The sequence below is a fragment of the Amphiura filiformis genome, chromosome 14, assembly GCF_039555335.1.
Source record: "Amphiura filiformis chromosome 14, Afil_fr2py, whole genome shotgun sequence".
Taxonomy (NCBI): Eukaryota; Metazoa; Echinodermata; class Ophiuroidea; order Amphilepidida; family Amphiuridae; genus Amphiura; species Amphiura filiformis.
Window position 1 is genome coordinate 27754965 of NC_092641.1, and position 20026 is coordinate 27774990.

General features: G+C 36.9%; 1 protein-coding gene across 1 annotated transcript in view; it reads left to right on the forward strand.

The window, feature by feature from the left end:
• The first annotated feature begins 3636 nt into the window (after positions 1-3636).
• LOC140169885 (uncharacterized) overlaps positions 3637-20026 on the forward strand; it is a 41276-nt gene continuing 24886 nt past the window's right edge. Inside the window, exons 1-2 of the mRNA XM_072193195.1 lie at positions 3637-3794; positions 5396-5611. Of these exons, the coding sequence (XP_072049296.1) occupies positions 3680-3794; positions 5396-5611 (331 nt within the window). The 5' untranslated portion in view covers positions 3637-3679. The remainder of the gene's footprint in view (positions 3795-5395; positions 5612-20026) is intronic.

The following is a 20026-nucleotide window of genomic DNA, read 5'->3' on the forward strand; positions in this document are numbered from 1 at the left end:
ATATGCATCTAAATTGTATTTGAACAGGCCCGTACGCAGGATTGTTTTTTGGGGTGCTGATTTTGAAAAAGTGGACCTTTTTTTTTTTTTTCAGGGGGGGGGGGGGATTTTGTGAAAAGTGGATTTTTCCTCAAAAATTTGGATCTTTTTTGACCAAAAAAGCGTAAAAAAACTTTTTTTTTGCTCGCTACGCTCGCAAATTGTCATATTTTGCGACTTTTTGTATCCTTTTGCACATTTGGGGGAGGTGCGGCGCACCCCCCTGCGTACGGGCCTGTATTTGAATGAACATGTAGGCCTAAATAGGTATTATATATAATTAGACCTACAATACACGCCTTACATACACACAAAATAATTACAATGGGCGTATAACATGCACACAAATACTTACTTAAAACTCAGAAAAATGTTAAAATGAGAAGAAAAAAGAACTGTTGGAAAATTAGAAAAAGGAAAATCCAAATGTTGATGTTGCTTCTTATACAAAATAGATGAAAGAAAGGACATGAACGAGAATGCAAATATGACTATTTTTAGCTAATTTTTATCCCCGGTGGATTCAGTTTGTATTTAAAGGAAGGACGTATGACCGTTCCAGGATTTGAAAATGACCCCTATTTTACGGGGAATCTATGACATTTGCAGCAATTTTACCCCCTATTTTGTGCGAAATCAAGGAAAATTTGCCCTCAAATACTCCCCCTATTTTTATCATTTTGAGGACGAATTTTCATTTCACCCCTTTGTCACGGAGAATCAAGGACATTTTTCCCAAAAATATACCCCTATTTTTACCATTTCAAGGACGCTTTTGAATTTTCCCCCTATTTCACAGGGAAATGAGGACAATTTTTTTCGGAAAAAATACCCTATCAATTTTTGTGTGGAACTACTAAAAAAACGGACAGAAAAAAAAAAAAAAAAAACTGTAGCGGTAAAACGTGGACGAAAGTCCTAGAAATACACCCTATTTTTCATTTCAAGGACAATTTTGCTCCAAAACACCCCTAATTTGGACAATCGCGAACAATTTTGTGCTCGAAAATTCCGCGGATAATTCTTGAAAAGTACCCCTAATTGGAACCATCATGCGTACCCATCGTCAGTGAAGACAGAACCAGGTTTTTATCATTAAAATAATTCAAAGAAAAGATTCTGTATTAGTCTGCAGCACGAGCTTTGAATTATGAAGCATCAAATTAATTTAATTTCGATATTTATTTAATAGTATGTGTGGGAGCGTTTGTATTGGTATTCAAACTGTGGAGTTTCGCATATTTATAATTACACACACAAAATGTTGAACCTGGTCCCAATGTGGAGCTCAACAGTTGAGTTAGCTTCAAAAACAATGTCTTTGAGGCTGCCATAGAGGGGGATATAATACCCCTCATTTTGTGATACGAAGACCTACACAGTAAGTCGATTATGTACTTGTTTGCAAATATTCAAGGTTGAACTCCACGGTTAGAATTTGAGTGTATGGAAATCCACGGTTGAAAACTCCATGCTTAGGCCATCTTAATTAAATCATGTGTCTCAAAGCTTGTGAGAAATTGAAAACCTAATGCGGAATGCGGTGTTTTTTACTGTATTTTTTTTTAAATTTTAATTTTAATGTGTCAGTACAGGATTTCGGACAAGCATTTTGTGTAAAAAATATCCAATGTTGCAAATGTTGGAATAGCAAACAAAAAAAGTCACTGCTACAAACTATTATTATTCTCTTTTGTTATTTTCGTGTCCAATGTTTGCGAAAAAATTGAAAACTTGAAATCAAATACGAATTTCGAGTTTTATTTTCGCCTTTTTGTTAAAAATAAATAAAAAGAGATAAAAAAATGAATTTCTTGATTTTCAAAGAGGACTACGCGCACGATTTTACTAACGCGCGCGGCAGCTTTGAGACACAGGATTTAATTAAGATGGCCTTAGGGTTTACGTGTGATACAAGCTTTATCAAAATAATTCAGTTTTCATTGATAATGGATGAGTCGGGGATGATTCAGACACATCGAAATTCAACATAGGATCCAAATAATTTGTAGGTTAATGACAATTCATAAATCATACATTCTGGGCATTTCGAGAATATCCAATGTTGCATTTGGAAGAAGAAGGTTTTTCAATAAATATCAAAATTGATGAGTACCATTTACCAATCATTTTGATACGGTATGTACACTTGGGTATGGTATTTATACGTCTATGTATACGACATCATCACGTCAAGTTGGTAGATTATGTGATTTAGTGAAACATCATCTAAGATGGTACAAAAAAAGGTCAGTTCTGTAAACTCAAGTCCACACGCACAGCGTCACCACAGTCAGGTCAACAATTACATTTGTACAGACGGAATCACATGGAAATGGAAACGCACCATCAAGCACTAGACTATAAATAAACGGGACTTTGATAGGGCAAAGTCCCTTAACACACCCTGTCAATCATACTTGTTTATCAATCCAATTAAACCGCAAGCAAGTACAAGACGCGCTCATGCACCTCCTAGAGAGTTTAATGTTCCCGCCAACACAAAGGGCGGTATAGTTGTGTACCATGTAGTTATTTTAATAACTACATGGTACACAACGATACCGCCCTTTGTGTTGGCGGTGCCCAGAGGAGTTAAACCATAACGAGATCTGGGCGACCAATCACAAGCCAGATCCATTTAAAGATGCATGACATCATGGCCAATTTTAGTAGGCCAGAAATCCAACAATCTCATCCATAGACAGCAATCTCATCCATAGACAGCCGTGTTAAGCATGTAAACCGCAATCCAAAGTCAGTAGTCCATTTGGGAAGCTAACAAACAGAGGGAGTACGGAGACTGAAAACATCAGATGTGAAATTCTATAAATTGTGCTCAAATTAATTGAATCAGAGTTCTAAGCTTAAATGCAATAGCCAGAGTATGCACAGTTGGCAAGTGGACTACGGATAAGTCTATGACACGTCTAAAGCAACATGAAACTTACAAAAATAGCATGCTGTTCTGTTCACTGATGACAAACAGGCCATGTGTACATTATAAAGTGTTGAAACAACATTGTTATTTTGTCAAGGTAATATGCGACCACTTGAAGTGATATCACTTGAAGTGGAAAAAGCATTACATGAGCATATCATTTGTCCGTGTAGAACGTGGAGCGATCAACCTTTTTATGACCTACCACCACGAATTGAGCATAAAGTCGCAAGCTGGTAGTTTTGCAACGCCCTGGCTACTGTGTTGGTGGTCTTTATTTCCTTTTTGAATGGCCCATTGTACCCCCCGCCATTAGACATACTTCTGGCTTAATCAGGTGCATGGCATACAAAGCTATTATCATAACTACTAATAGTATCAACACAGTCAGCCTGGATGTCTCGAAACTACCAAATTGCGACTTTATACTCATTTCCTTGTGACAGGTCACATTTGCTAAATTAATCTGGTCTCATCTGTCAGTGAATTATTATCAGCCTGATTATCATTATCAGCATGATCAGCCAGACAATGTTATTTGCCTTCACGTGAATAAAACAAATTACTCTCTAATATTAATTATCATGATTAGAATTTCCATTTCAGGATGTTAGTACTCAAAGGCAAATTCTTCGAAGCGTGCAACGCCCGATCTTACGAGTGTCTACCATTGCCTACAAGACATACCGTAGTTCAGTTATGAGACCGGACTGCTGTTTGTCTATAGGCATAATGTTTCACTTCAAGAATACTTTGTTCAGTAATGGCGATTTTACTTTTACATTGAAATGGTTTATCATCTATTTATTTGCAGGTAATAAGTTCAACATTTTATCTTTTTTTTTTAATATTATTAATTACGTTTTCATTTCTAAATTATGTAGTCTTTTTTTAAATACTTCATTTGTAATAATGAAATGGTAATATTTCAAGAACTGAGTTTAAGGCGACGCGATCTTTTGTTGGTCGAAGCAACCAAAACAAATCGCTTTTCATGTCTACAGGCTGAGTCAAAAAGAAGTAAAGTCATGTTTGAGGGGCTCTACTTAGAGATCTGTAAGGAATCAGAGAAAAATGAAAATATAATTGGACAGAGCAAATTCTATACGTTTGAATAAAAAAAGAATTGTTGCAATTGCTCATGGCAAACTCAAGTTATATTCATTTAAATACAACCACCCATTTTCGTAGCTGCACACGGTTTCACTTCCCAAGTACTTATTATATTGATTGGTAAGGTGCGATATTCAAATGCAAATAAAGTTAGCGTGGAATGTGTGGTTTTGATCAATAATTCCCTCATGTTAAAGGTTTTGTCAATATAAATTTTACCTCATTGCATTACATTATAATGAAACGGGCCAAATGACAACATGGCACCACAATTTACCGCACAGGAGCGCACGTTTCTGTCGACGAACTATCATGAAACTAAGAGTCCCACTGAAGTTCAGTGTCTTTTTCGTCTCCAATTTCCCACAGCTAATCGGATTCCATGTAAGCGAACATTATATAAGAATGTGAACAAGTTCAATGTGCATTACCGAAGTTAGACTTGCGTTACAGCAAGACCCAAAGATCAGCTCAAGACGCAATCCTTTACCCAACATTCCGCAATCAAGCTTCTGCCGGATCGTTCGTAAAGACTTGAATTGGTATCCCTACCATTTACAGTACCATCATAGAGTTACATCCTGTTTGTTTAATATTAATTAAAAGCAAAAGTTGTAATTTCAACAATAAATCCTGTTAGCACTTTGCTGATTCGTCGAAATTGAAATGGATGAAAATCAATCAGCCGTGTGCAGCTACAAAAATTGGTGGTTGTATTCAAATCAGTATAACTTTAGTTTGCTGTGAGCAATTACAACATTTTTTTTTATTTAGACAAGTAGAGTTTGCTCGTTCCAATGATATTTTCATTTATAGCAGATTCTTTACAGATCTCTAGTTACAGCCCCTCAAACATGAGTTTACTTCTTTTTGACTCCGCCTGTATATCAATATATTGAAAAATAACACTTTGATGTTTTGCAATAGTTCATTTTTCAAACAATACACTTTGAACACTTGATTGATATATTGTCGTTAATGAGTTATGCACAGGACCTACAAAAGTTTATCTGTGATATTTGAATTCTTCTACACACTCGCTATGAAATGAGCAATGCAATTTTTACCATTCGCAAGATGCTATGAACTACTAAATCGCAACAGTTTAAAATAGTTGCTAACCTTAAAAATAACAATAATGATGCTACAGATTAACATAACATGATAAGGCATAATTTGATCATAATGTACATCTTGATAACTTCATATTAAGAAGGTTTTTACAAAATTCTAACACAGTCCCCTTTTTGTTCGTTCAAACCCTACAATACTACTGCATATCTAAATAATTCTTTTACTCAGTTGTTTCTGTAGATGCTATCGCGGCAACTGAAAAGGTATGTTATCTGGGAAAAAACAACAATAGTACCTTATCATGGCGTTGGAAACTCACACCGCGTAATCCATGTGAATGTACGAGATTGGATTTTGGCGGGAAAAGTGAAGGCGATCAAGTTGGATTTGAGACGGATTTGTATCAAATTAGAAGGATTTTGAATGTATCATGCGCTGCCACAGGTATGTATAGATGAGGTGACCTCAATGTTTATCAACAAAGGCAAGGGACTGGTATCATCTTTATGCTTGAATGAACCCCATGCAACCACTACACTGTTTAATAGTCTTATTGTGATGAGGCGGGAGTTTTAAAAACACGAGCCCTGAACAAAATATGATGCGCGCGCATACTGCCAGGCAAAAAACAATGGAAATTGTGATGATGCGTGCGCATACTGTCAGGCATTGACGTCAGAAGTCACATCATCTATAGACGAATCCAAGTAGCCAAGTCATAGTCAGGATTTGGTCGGACATCTTTGGGTAGCCGCTAGCACCAACCTGGTGCTTTGAGCGTCCAATTGTGCAAATAAAAGCCGCCTAACACCTAGAGAAGATGCAACGACGAGGAGGCTTAATAGAATAATAGCTAATAATATATATAATGGAGATAATCCCGTCGCATCTATTCATATACATAGTCCTTTTGTTCGCAAGTACATCAATGCATAAATACCGCGTATAGTTAATCCGATTATTATGTCACTTCAACAACGAATAGACCATGCTGTGTGTTTTGTCGAAGGGAACTGTATTGTGTTATTCTTTTGTCTACCTGTGTTTTTGCGGAAGGTGTAAAACGGGTGATGGAATGCAGTTTAAAATTTCCGCCAAGGCCGAATCATTTCACATTTTGAGTGCAGTGCCTCATTTCAAATATATAGTTTTAGTTTTGGTTTTGGTTTTGGTCACGTGGTTTCCTATTGTCCTGCCTAACCACTTGAATCATAAGATATCGAACTCATTGTTTCTACCTTTTGTTTAAAACCGAACATTTGTGTCAGTCAGTTTCGGTTTTGGTTTCAGTTTCTTATAAGTGGTGTGGATCGTAAAATTATTTGATTTGAAGTTACCTACTCTAAGTATACAAAAGAAATGTTTAAATTTCGCAGTGCAATATTCACGAGCAGAGAAGTCGAACAAAGCAGTCTACATTTGAAAGCATTGATTTAGTTTGAAAGCATTGACTTGAGACTACGAATTAGCCTAAGCTGATTTCACTGTGAAAATATATAGACCATCGAAATATTTCCACAGACATTACAATAGGCACTTGACAGATTATGACTTCAGTGTTATAAACACTATTATACACAACTCTATTTATGTGCATGTCGCATGACGGAAGATCAATATCATAGAAAGCTAGTTTAAACTAACTTTTATTCAATTTATTTATTGGAGAATAGAGAGAGAGAGAGAGAGAGCGAGAGAGAGAGAGAGAGAGAGAGAGAGAGAGAGAGAGAGAGATAGAAGAGATCGTCAGGGAAATAGGGTATGTGTGTGTGAGGGGGAGGGGGTAAGGGTAAGGGAGAAAGAGAAACAGAGGGGAGAGAGCATTGGAAGTGGGAAGGGAAGGAGGGGAGAGGGGGCTCAAGAGTGGAGTGGAATAATAGGGAAGAGTCGATATCGAGTGTGGGGGGGGGAGGGAGGAGGTTATATATAGGTGGCGGAGGGAACATAGGTAAGAGGTATGGGTTGTGCTTTCCGGGGAATAATCTAATTCATAATCAAATCATCTACATCATCATGCATCGTTTATATTTCAGACAAATAAACAAAACACCCCACCCCCACCCCTCAATATATGCACATGATGTCTATGCATAACTTATCAACTCGGGTGTAATTTTATGGTGTCATGGAAGTGTGCCACATACGGCAGAGAGCATCAAAAGTCGTCCGCGTTGATAGATATCGATAATGAAAATGTTAGCACAATAGGCTATTATATACGTATGGTTATAGGCCATTATACGTTTGATTATATATACCCTCTTGTGTCCTCCCAGCACAATAGTGTTATGATTGCATAGCAGTTCATCTCCACATTTTAATCCCTTGATTTTTGGTTTCTGAACAATAGAGAAACCAAAACTATATATTTGAAATGAGGGAGTGTAGCCGACGGCTACCCAACTAAAGGCTGCTAGTCAGGTGTAGGAATGCGTGTATTTGGATTCGTCTATAGACGAATCCAACGAGCCAAGTCATGGTCAGGATTTGGTCGCTCGATTGTGCAAATAAAAGCCGCCTAACACCTGGAGAAGAGATGCAAAGACGAGGAGGGTTAATATAATAATATATACAATAGAGGTAATCCTGTCGCATCTATTCATACATATAGTCCTTTTGTTCATCCATTTGTACATCTATGAATACATGCGACGGGATTACCTGCGGAATTATCTCTATTGTATTATTCTATTAACCCTCCTTGACCTTATCTAGGTGTAAGGCGGCTTTTATTTGCACAACTGTTGGAACTGTATTGTGTTGTAAACTTAAATCAATCTTTTGTCTACCTGTGTTTTCGCGGAAGGTGTAAAATGGGTGATGGAATGCAGTTTAAAATTTCCACCAAGGCCGAATCATTTCACATTTTGGATGCATTGTAGCCGGCGGGGACCCAACTAAAGGCTGCTAGTCAGGTGTAGGGATGCGTGTATTTGGATTCGCAATCCAACGAGCCAAGTCATGGTCAGGATTTGGTCGGCCATCTTTGGTTTCCCGCTAGCACCAACCTGGGGTATTGAGCTCCCGATTGTGCAAATAAAAGCCGCCTAACACCTGGAGAAGATGCAAAGACGAGGAGGGTTAATAGAATAATATATACAATAGAGGTAATAATCCTGTCGCATCTATTCATACATATAGTCCTTTTGTTCATCCATTTGTACATCTATGAATACATGCGACGGGATTACCTGCGGAATTATCTCTATTGTATTATTCTATTAACCCTCCTCGACCTTATCTAGGTGTAAGGCGGCTTTTATTTGCACAACTGTTGGAACTGTATTGTGTTGTAAACTTAAATCAATCTTTTGTCTACCTGTGTTTTCGCGGAAGGTGTAAAACGGGTGATGGAATGCAGTTTAAAATTTCCACCAAGGCCGACTCATTTCACATTTTGGATGCATTGTAGCCGGCGGGGACCCAACTAAAGGCTGCTAGTCAGGTGTAGGGATGCGTGTATTTGGATTCCTCTATAGGAAGATGAAATCGGGGGCCTATTATTCAGAAGTCATTTGCCAATGAGGCAACGGTAAACAGTTAATAAAATTCCGCACCCTCTTATAACCCCCAACTCCCCACACACCCCTTACCCACCCCTGCGTGCTTTCTCACATACTGGTTTGCGTCTGACGTCAATGTCAATCAAACACCTCGAAATGCGTTTTTTTTATTAATTTTTTTATCTTTATAATCCATGTCTTCAAATGAAAAAAAACCACCCTTTTTGGCTGCAAATTGGAATGGAAATTTACAGTGGGTCTCTGTGACACACAAAAAGATCATATTTCTTCATATTCAAGAATATTTATGATCCCCTTTCAACCTGCATATTAAAAAGTATTAAACAAATGTGTCATGTTTTCTCCAGTAGTTTTTCACTACGCTTGTTTGTTGTGTGATGCGTATATGTTTACTCCAGTAGTGTTTTATATTATTTTTTGCGATTTTTTTCCAGTTTTGGGATTTTTTTCTTTGTAAGTGAAAAAAATCTAATGCGCAAAATAAGCTGTCAAAAAGCTAATGCGCGCGCCTTATTGAGACCTAACTTTTGAGACAGTTTGTATATAGTGCAAATTAACCATAGGGAACGCTGTTTTACCGTTGCATTCAGAAACTCAATCTTTACGACACGCCCACAAATCTGGCCCGAGTTTCATTGACAGGTTACGTCAGACGCAAATTAGTCTTTTTACACAGCCGTGACGTTAAGTCACGGCTGTGTCTTTTTTCTTACAGGTTCTTTCTTTCTTTCTTCTTCTTTCTTCTGTCGACCATTACATTTGCTCTAGCACTCACATGCTTACATCGATTTTGACCTAACTTGATCATAATGATCATTGACCGTGCCCCTATATGTCATATGAAACTTGTGTGGTCAAAGGTCACGCAGGGGTCACAGGGGTCAAAAACATGATTTCAACTCAAAATGCTACTTCTCCCACAAATTTCGCAGGACAGTAACGCCACTTGCAAACATGCATTGTTATCACCCAGTGTCTATAAATCATACACAGATTTGAGGTCAAAGGTCATTAAGGGGTCACTTCCGGTATAAAACCAAATTACTTCAAAAAATTTTATTAGCTAAGAAAAACATAGGAGAGTTACGGTATGTGCACACATGAATTATGTCAACCTAATGTATATGTGGTATTTTTTTATTTGGGGTCAAAGGTCATTAAGGGGTCACTTCCGGTATAAAACGAAATACCTTCAAAATGCTACTTCTCCCACAAATTACGTAGGACGGTGATGCAACTTGCGCACATGCATTGCTATTACACAGTGTCTATGAATCATACACAGATTTGAGGTCAAAGGTCATTAAGGGGTCACTTCCGGTAAAAAACGAAATTCCTTCAAAAATTTTCTCAGCTAAGAAAAACATAGGAGAGTGACGGTATGTGCACACATGAATTATGTTTACCTAATGTATATGTGGTATTTTTTATTTGGGGTCAAAGGTCATTAAGGGATCACTTCCGGTCCAAGACAAAAACATTCAAAATTGACATAAGGCAATGCCTGTGGGGTTTTCATAGATTTTGGGGTCAAATGTCATTAAGGGGTCACAACACGGCTATGTTCGTGGTCTTAGACCACAGCTAAGTCTAGTTTGTATTGCATTTCAATATGAAAAATGATTACCAAATCGTCACTTGTACGCGCCTCATTGGAAGATATTTGGCTATTTCAGATGCTCGTTTCATCGCCAATATGAAAGACTTTTGCTTATAACTTGGCAACATGGTTAGTATATATTCCAATGCAAGACTATTTATACGAGCTACTTACGCCTAGGCGTAAGTGCATATATGAAATTTAAAAAAAAAGTAAAATTAAATTTGGCGGACGCAGGGTTCGAACTCACGGCGCACCGCTTTGAATACCCTATGAGCCTAGCGCCTTAGACCGCTCGGCCAGTTGTCTCGTTGATATCCATTTGAAACTTATTTGAAGATATAATCGCAACTTCAACATAGGCCTACCACGTGACAAGCAAAGGCAGAAAACGTACCATATTTTGGAATTTTATTTGCCTAAAAACATTAATGTGTATTAATAGCGCTCAATGTTGTTAACTGCGTGTTCTAAATACAGAAATCCGTCAATAAACATGATAAATGGGCGTGACAATACATTATATCGATTTTGACACGTGCTCGTGTGTCAGTACATTTCCATGGTCAGTAAAATACTATAGAGGAACCCACTGTGTGCGTGACTCGAGCGTTCGTATTTCCCGCAAGTCCACAGGAAGTTGCATTACGAACTGCATCCGAACTCCATTTTGAAGCTGACAGAAGCAAGTGTTTTTAGAAAGGCATTGGATTGTTCCAGTTTGCACAAAAATTCCGCGTAGGTCCCCTAAATTTATTTACCAAATCAAAAGATCAGATTATCGTAATAACGAAACAGTATCATTTTGTCGGGACCTACGAAAATTTTACATAGATATTTTGCCGTCTTTTCAGACGTCTTTTTCAAAAAATTTTAAAAAAAATGGCGTATATATGATTTCAATAAAATACTCTATACTAAATTAGTTGTGACGCTATTGGGTATCAAAAATTGTTAAAATAGGTGTACTGCTAATACTTATATATTCCTTTACCTATCTGATGCAACAGTTTAAAAAAAAAAAAAAATTTATTTGAAAAACCTAACACTCGGCTTTTTCCGGAAAGGTCACATGACTGCCGTGACCTGTGCAATTATTAGCGTGACAATTTTTCTTATTTTAACAGCCTTTTAGAAACTCTGTAGTACGGCGGGGACTGCTGTGAATTATTAGTAACCAGTGTTGTATTCGAGTCCTCGTCATCCGAGTCCGAGTCCTTGGTGTCCGAGTCCAAATCCGAGTCCGAGTCCCTGCCAATTTCTGATGTCCGAGTCCGAGTCCCGAGTCCCGAGTCCTCCAACACTGTTAGTAACTAACAAAAGGCTAGAATAAAAGATTGGTCACACCTGGGAGGCTACCACTTCAGAATAACAATGACTTACAAAAACGGATACGGATACGGAAACAGAAACTGAAAAGATAAAACGACGGCAAGTCTAATTTATAGCTATATAACTGCTATCTTCAAAAGTATTTTACTGGTACAAATTTACTATCTTTATTATATAATAGAAGGTACGTTGATAATCAATATTAATCATCCAACTAAATAGTTTTGATTTATAGAGATATAATGCATTTACACTTGACTCATTGACACAAATAAAACTCTTATTGTCACAAATCAACTAATCGTGATGCTTCATAGTAACAAGTTTTTTAGTTATGTTTTGCACATTTCTCTGATTACTATTACTGACTATTTTGCTACTATTTAAATCTAAAGCATTTTACCGACGACTTTACAAAATTACTATATACTTTATGACACCATGATGATCATACAACTAAATCATTTTGATAATTAATATTAATCATACCACTAAATAGTTTTGACACTGATATAATACATTTATCACAAATACATTCACACAAATATAACTCTTATTGTCACAAATCAACTAAATGTGATGATACATAGTAACAAGTTTTTTGGCTATGCCCGGTCCGGTTTTGCACATTAATCTAATTACAAGAAAGACATACATCCTTCTTGTTTAAATGTTCCTCTCCAAAATCATAATTATAATTAATTCAATCAGATACAGGTACCAAATTGCTAAATAGCAACATCACAATGACCACATTACAGTTTTCTAACATATTCTTATGGTTTCTAATTATTTTGATGTACTTAGTCTCTAAAATAATTGTGATTCATGTTCATTTTGTCAGATATCACTGACAATTACCATTTCTCATAGTCTGTGCTTCAGACCTTATAAATGAATTCCCAATACAGAAGATGCATAACTGGGGATCGTAGGGTTGATTTGTGTGGCACGGCAAATCTCTTCTGAAGACAGAGTCTATGCTTCCACTAACATACTTATGACATTCGTTAACATGCTTGCTTACCCCTCCCACAACTCCCGCTGATGTGCTCGCTCACACCTGGACATAGCCAAATTGACTCTAGTTTAATAACAAAGACTACTTTTCGCATTTATTCCAGATCATTGCGTGAAAAGGCTCGGGCAGATAATATGTTTTAAATTGTTAAACACAATTTAAACAAACAAACAACGTGTAAGTTGGCAAATTTTATAAGAGTCAATCAAGTCTTAAACAATTATTTATATCCCTTATCGTGATGATTTAAGTGCTATAACTTTTACATACCAGGTAATACAGTAATTAGAGTACAATATTCGATTATAGAAATATTCGAGCCAGGTATACCAACTTGGTGTGGGGAACAAAGACAAAGACAAGATAAAAACTAATGCAGTATGTAAACCAGAATGGTGTACATGCACTGTTACGTCTGCACTAGAAAAAATCCAAAACCACAGGGATGGTAGACAAAGTTAACAAAAATACAACCGACGTTTCGAGCAGATAAACTGCTCTTCTTCAGGGACAGGCAACAAAATATAAAAGCAAACAACGAAAACTACATACTGTAGTTAAAAAAATTAAATAAAAAAATTCAAAAACTGAAGGCAAGTTCAAATAGAACTCAGTAGCAAACAAAGCTCAGAGCAAAATAAGCACGTCTTACCTCTATGAAAGACGGTATCTGATTTCCTTGTGTATTATAGTTTCAGTTGCATGAAATATTATAAAGCAAACGCAGAGTAACAATACTATGTGAGGCATTGTTTCCCAAATGAGAACAATAGTCTGCATATTGTTATGCAACTCATTGTTGCTAATGTCAAACTTGTCACACAAGTAAATGAGAGCATGATATAGTGTCCGCTTCATTTACTTACGACATAGCCCGCTGCCTTGAAAATTAATTTCGCTTCAAACGGGGGAAGAACACGTACGAGCCAGAACTTTATCCACAAAATTTATCTTTTTTCAAAAGAAATACGCATAAAAAAATTGCAACGAGTGTCAACTTGTAATGTAATAATTATTCTCTTCGAATAGAGATAAACTTGTTTTTGCAATAGACCTGCCCTTTAACCATATTAACTTTGAATTTCTTTCTCTTTAATTATTCTCATTCTGTTTCTCTCTCCTTCCCTATCTCTCTATTTCATCTGGGCTTTCAGTCCTTCTCTCCTCTCTCAGAGCTTCAAAGTTTTCATTTGGCTCTGCTTTATCTGATGTAGTTGCCAACACATCCTCTGAACGATGACTACGATTCTTGTCCACATGTTGAGAAATAGACATACTCTGTAGCTCTGTATCTAGAGAATGGGGTGCCTGTCGCCGATTAACTTTTTGAATTGTAGATTCTTGCGCTTGTTTACGGCGATTGCTGATGATGCCCGCGATAGTGTACAGATATGGGTTGATTGCAGAATTTATGGGTAAAATGACAGTCACAGACCATGCGAACACTGAAGGAGGTAGAGTTAGTACACCAGTTTGCACAAATATCCCCATTAGAACAATCGGTGACCAACAAAGGAAATCTGTAAGAACAATGGCAGCAACTTTGACAGTCATTCTGATCTGTTCTTTCATATCCTTGTTTAAACCGGCGCGTTTGCTTGACTCGAAAACAAAACGCACAATCTCCACATAGCACATCAGTATGACGGAGTAGCAGATTCCGTTAAGACCAAGGAACACTGCTACGGCGTAATATAAGCCAGGAACATGGCCCAGTGATTGAGATTTGACTAAGTACTTGTTATAATAATAATTTTCCGAATCAATTCTTTGTTCTGTTATATTCTTTGAGAATTTTTCGATTTGAGCAAGGGGGAGGCCAATGCACACATGAGAGTTATCATAGAATTTATCATTTTTGTCTTCTAAAATGGAGGGAACCGCTCCCAATGTAAAGGAAATCAACCAAAGTAATACAGCAATTGCAGTCGATGATTTCTTCCTTAACTTGATAAGGGAGAAAGGAAAGCGGATGTTCATGAATCTGTCAATGCTTATCAGAGTCACAAAGAAAACAGACGCTTCACTTGATATTATTGATATTGCTCCAGTTATTCTGCAGGTAATACCAGATCTCCAGGATTCAGCTTGCATCGGAAAATATTCACCAAAGTGAATATCAGCAGATGCAATAATTAACATATAGATGCCCATGAGTAAATCAGACATTGCCAGATTGTCAAGCAGGAATGTTTGCACTTTGTTCTTTTCATTTTTGATTTCTTTCGACTCAAAACAAACAAATTTCCACCTAAAGCATTCAAACCAATAAGCCACATCATCACCACCAACACTCTGTCTGACAATAATCTATCACATGTCAGATATGGAGATCGCACATTTATAGCAGTACAGTTAATGCCACTTGGTACATAACATTCACAGATTTCTGTTTGGTTTACAACCATTTCTACCTGTTTTGAGAGCCAATTAAATGTATACTTGTCTATTAGAGTCAAGCTGTTTTCTCGTAATCCGAGGAAAGCAAGTTTAGTTATGCTTTTAATATTAGGAATATCTGTCAACTGGTTGCCAGATAATTCCAAAAAACGGAGGTTTGTAGTGTTTTGAAATAGGTGCACATCTAATGCACGAAGCTGATTGAAATCCAAAAACAGGATTTGCAAGTTTCTCAATTCTGCAAATATTCTGGGATTCAAATCAGTTAAATGGTTGTAACTCAATACAAGAAGTGTCAAAGTTTCCAGTTTCCAAAATAAATTGTAACTTATTTCTGTAAGGTTGTTTAAGTGCAACATAAGTACCTGTAAACTGGGTAATTCGTGAAATATTGTACTGTCTAATGATGTCAGTTGATTACCAAGGAGGTATAGATCAGTCAAGTTATACAAATTACGAAACAATTGCTTTGGTAGATGTTGTAACCTATTTTCAGACAGACCCAGATAACCCAACTTACTGATCTCATTAAACAAATCCCCATCTAGTGAACTTATCTGATTTTCATCGAGGTCTAACCATTCAAGGCTTGTCAACCCTTTGAACAACTCTCTTGGTATAGTGGTCAGGAAGTTGTCATTTAGAGCCAGAAGAACCAGCTTACTAGTCTCATTAAACAAATCTCCATCTAGAGAGCTTATCTGATTTTCATAGAGGTATAACCATTCAAGGCTTCTTAACCCTTTGAACAACCCTCTTGGTAAAGTGGTCAGGATGTTGCCAAATAGAGAGAGCAAATCCAGCTTACTGGTCTCATTAAACAAATCCCCATCCAGTGAACTTATCTGATTTCCATAGGTCAACCCTTTGAACAGCCCTCTTGGCAATGTGGTCAGGATATTGTTATACAGATACAGCCAAACCAGCTTCTTGGTCTCATTAAATATATCCCCATTTAGTGAACTTATCTGATTTCCATTAAGGTCTAACCATTCAAGGCTTGTCAACCCTTTAAACAAACCTCTTGGTAAAGTGGTCAGGATGTTGTCATTTAGAGCCAGATCAACCAGCTTACTAGTCTCATTAAACAAATCCCCATCGAGTGAACTTATCTGATTTTCATAAAGGTATAACCATTCAAGGTTTGTCAACCCTTTGAACAGCCCGCTTGGTAAAGTAGTCAGGATATTGCCAAATAGAGAGAGCAAATTCAGCTTACTGGTCTCATTAAACAAATCCTCATCTAGTGAACTTATCTGATTTCTATAGAGGTATAATATTTCAAGGTTTGTCAACCCTTTGAACAGCCCTCTTGGCAATGTGGTTAGGATATTGTTATATAGATCCAGCCGAACCAGCTTCTTGGTCTCATTAAATATATCCCCATCTAGTGAACTGATCTGATTTCCATGGAGGTATAACCTTTCAAGGCTCGTCAACCCTTTGAACAACCCTCTTTGTAAAATGGTCAGTTTATTGTCATAAAGGTTTAATCTAATGAGATCATGTAAATAATTAAAAATATGTTCATCCAGTGTATGTATCTGATTTCCAGAAAGTTTCAAAAATTGAAGTTGTCTCAAATTCTGAAACAACCTAGTTGGCAAAACTGATAAATTATTATCATCAAGAAATAGTTCAGTTAGACCAATTAACTCATCAAAAACTTGAGCTTCTAGTGTTTTCAACTGGTTACCAGTGAAGTACAATTTACTGAGAGTTTTTAAATGTGTAAATGCCTGAGGATGTAGTTTGGATAGTCTGTTATAACTAATATCAAGTTGCTTTAAATGTTTCAGATAGATAAAGGCATTTTCTGATATCTCTACTACAGTCTGTTCTGAAAGGTCTAGTACATTGATATTATCTGGATAAATTATCAGGGCTTTATGGCTTGACTGAATATTGTTATCCTGACATTTGAATTCGACATATCTGTTACCAAGAGTGGCATTACAGTTAGATGGTAAATTGAAAGAACAAATATGGTTTGAAAATTCGAAACAAGAAATAGTGCGATTGAACTCTTTTACATGACAGTATTTCACATCATGCATCACGTAACCCTCTTTCTGCCCTTCTTGCCCAATTTCCTCTTCATTACAAAAATGCAGAGACTGGTTTATCGTTATGTAATTGAGATAGATACTAGCGTTACCTTGCAGCAATAACTGGAGTTTTGTGTGCGAAAATACAATGAAGCAGGGATCGTCTGCAATAATAACCACATATTTACTTTGGCAATTTGGCAGTTCTCCTTGTTTCTCAACAAACATGAATGTACCAGGATCCATTTGTTGAGGTATTTGTACCATAGTTCCTATTCCGACTGATGTTTCCACATACACATTGCAAGTTGTACTTAAATCGCCGGTTAAAGTTGTCAAGTTCTGCCCAACAATGCTCTCCATTGTGAGAAGGCATGGTCCAGAGCTGTTTTGAGTTAAATTCCAAGGAGGAAAAATATGCAAATCTGCAATGCAGGGTAAAATCGTAATTTGGAAAATGAATGAACACGAGAAAACAGTGACAAAGGTTTTAATACCTAAACTGTTTTTCTTTTCCATCTTGGTTGATCTTTGACCTATTGCAAGTATAGAGGACTCTAGTTCAAACAATCGTTTAATACATGAATCAGCACTTGCTAAAAAAACAAAAAAACATGCACACATGTGACTGTATGATCTGTTTAAATACGTTTGCAGCTGGGGTAAGACTACAAAGTGTATTGTACTTCGTCAATTATTATAAATTTCATCAATCTACTGGCATATCTTCACACGCATAAATATGCAGACTTAACTTGCATTTGCGAGCTTGGTATCTATGCACTTGATTCTTTAAGCATTACGGATTCATTTGAAGGGTATAAAAGGTAACCCAACAAGCATTTTCGTTTTCTTCCTCTCTGCAATGACGAACAACGTTAAGCCATCAACAACATGTTTCTATAGAACTATGGGTAAACGGGTAATGTGGGCTGATTCGCGGTTATGCAAGGTGACGGTTCAAATAGAAAGAAATCAGATTGACGGTGATGAGAGATGATGCACAGTGAAGTTACCATCAACCACTGAACCACCTTTTTAGGTAGTTAATAATAATAATGATAAAATAATGTTAAAATACATTTATAAAGCGCAATATACAGTTTCAAAGCGCTGTACATAATAAATCAATATACCAAAAATACAGTTTTACCAATTACAAAGATAATAGATGAGTAATCAAGATACAGAGCCAGTCAAATTTAAAAGCTTACCCACTGACGTTCTCAGTAGAAACAGTAAAAGGCAATGTTATAATAAACTACGGTACAATACTAGTGAACATAATCCAACCCTGACTTGAAACAGCTTAAAAGTCACTAAAAGTTTTTCTGTACTTCTGGTCTCCCTACTAAATGCACGGGGAGTAAATAATTACCTTCCTTTTGAAGAGCTGTTGAAATGACCCAGTTAATAGTAACAAATACAGGGAATAAAAGCCTGGCGATGCAAAGTGTTTTGTTTTTGTCTATTACTATCTACCAAAGTATGCAAGAATACTCGATCGAGTCGACGGTTTACCGGGTACGCTGACAGTCACTTAAACTAAGCTCCAATACAGTGCGTGTAATCCAAACCTGACCTTGAAGACCACAAAAGGTTTTTGTACTTTCTGTCTCCCCACTAAATACATTTTAAAGTGAATGATTACCCGCCTTTTGTTGAAGAGCTGTAGAAACGACAAAGTTGATGTTGACATTGTATCAAAAATACAAGGAATAAAAGCGGCAAGGTGTCCAGTATTAACATAGAATGTCCAACAGTAGACTATTTCTTCATCTGTTTATCAATAGAATGTTAATGTCCATGATGATGGTGGTGATTGATACAAATTCTATTACAAGCTACCGGAGTAAGCAAGTATAATTGACCGAGGCGACGGTTTTCCAGGTACGATGAAGTCACTGAAACTGTATTAAGCTTTAATACAGTGTGCATAATCCGAACCTGACTTTAAGCAGCTTGAGGGTCACAAAAAATGTTTCTTGAATTTTGGTCTCCCCAATAAAAGCACGAGGAAATAATGATTACCCGCTTTTTGAAGAGCTGTAGAAATGACTCAGTTGATGGTGGCATGTATCTAAAATACAAGAGAATAAAAGCGCTACGAGGCAATGCCAGTATATGGAATATCCAGCAGAAATGTCTTTATCTGTTTATCAATAGAATGTTAATGGCCATGTTTATGATGGTGATTGATACTAATTCTATGACAAGTTACCGGAGTACGCAGGTATACGAGGGGGTATCAACAAGTTTTAGAAATCGCACAGAAGTAAAAGAGCTATATCAATGAAATTTTGTCAGTGCAATCACTGGTCCTTATGTACACTATGGTGCAAAAATGGTCTCATAAGTATGTTTACTTTTTTTTACAGGAGCTAGATGTCACTACCTGCCTATGTTACCGCATAAACAGCAAAATGGAGAAAATTGAGGCATGTAGTATGATTAAGTTCCATTTTAAGGGTTACAGTGCCCAGAAAATCTGTGATGAAATAAAATTCCTTTTCCAAAGAGCGACAGTGACATATCACAATCACCACCGAAGATAACTTTCATTTCATCATCAATTTTCTAGGCACTGCAACCCTTCAAAAGCAGGATCTTAATAATGCTGCTTGCCTCAATTTTCTCAATCTTGCAGTTTATGCGCAGTAACTGGGGCAGCGGGTTATTGGCATCTAGTGCCACCTGTAAAAAAAGTAAACATACCTATGAGACCATTTTTGGACCAAAATGTACATAAGGACCAATGATTGCACTGACAAAATTTCATTGATATAGCTCTTTCACTTCTGGGCGATTTCTAAAACTTTTTGATACCCCCTCGTACTCGATCGAGGGAAAACACGAGAGGCAAATCACCTGTTATGACGATAATGTACAGTGTCTTAATTTAAGAATGTGCAAAGACGCCCAAAATGATAATGC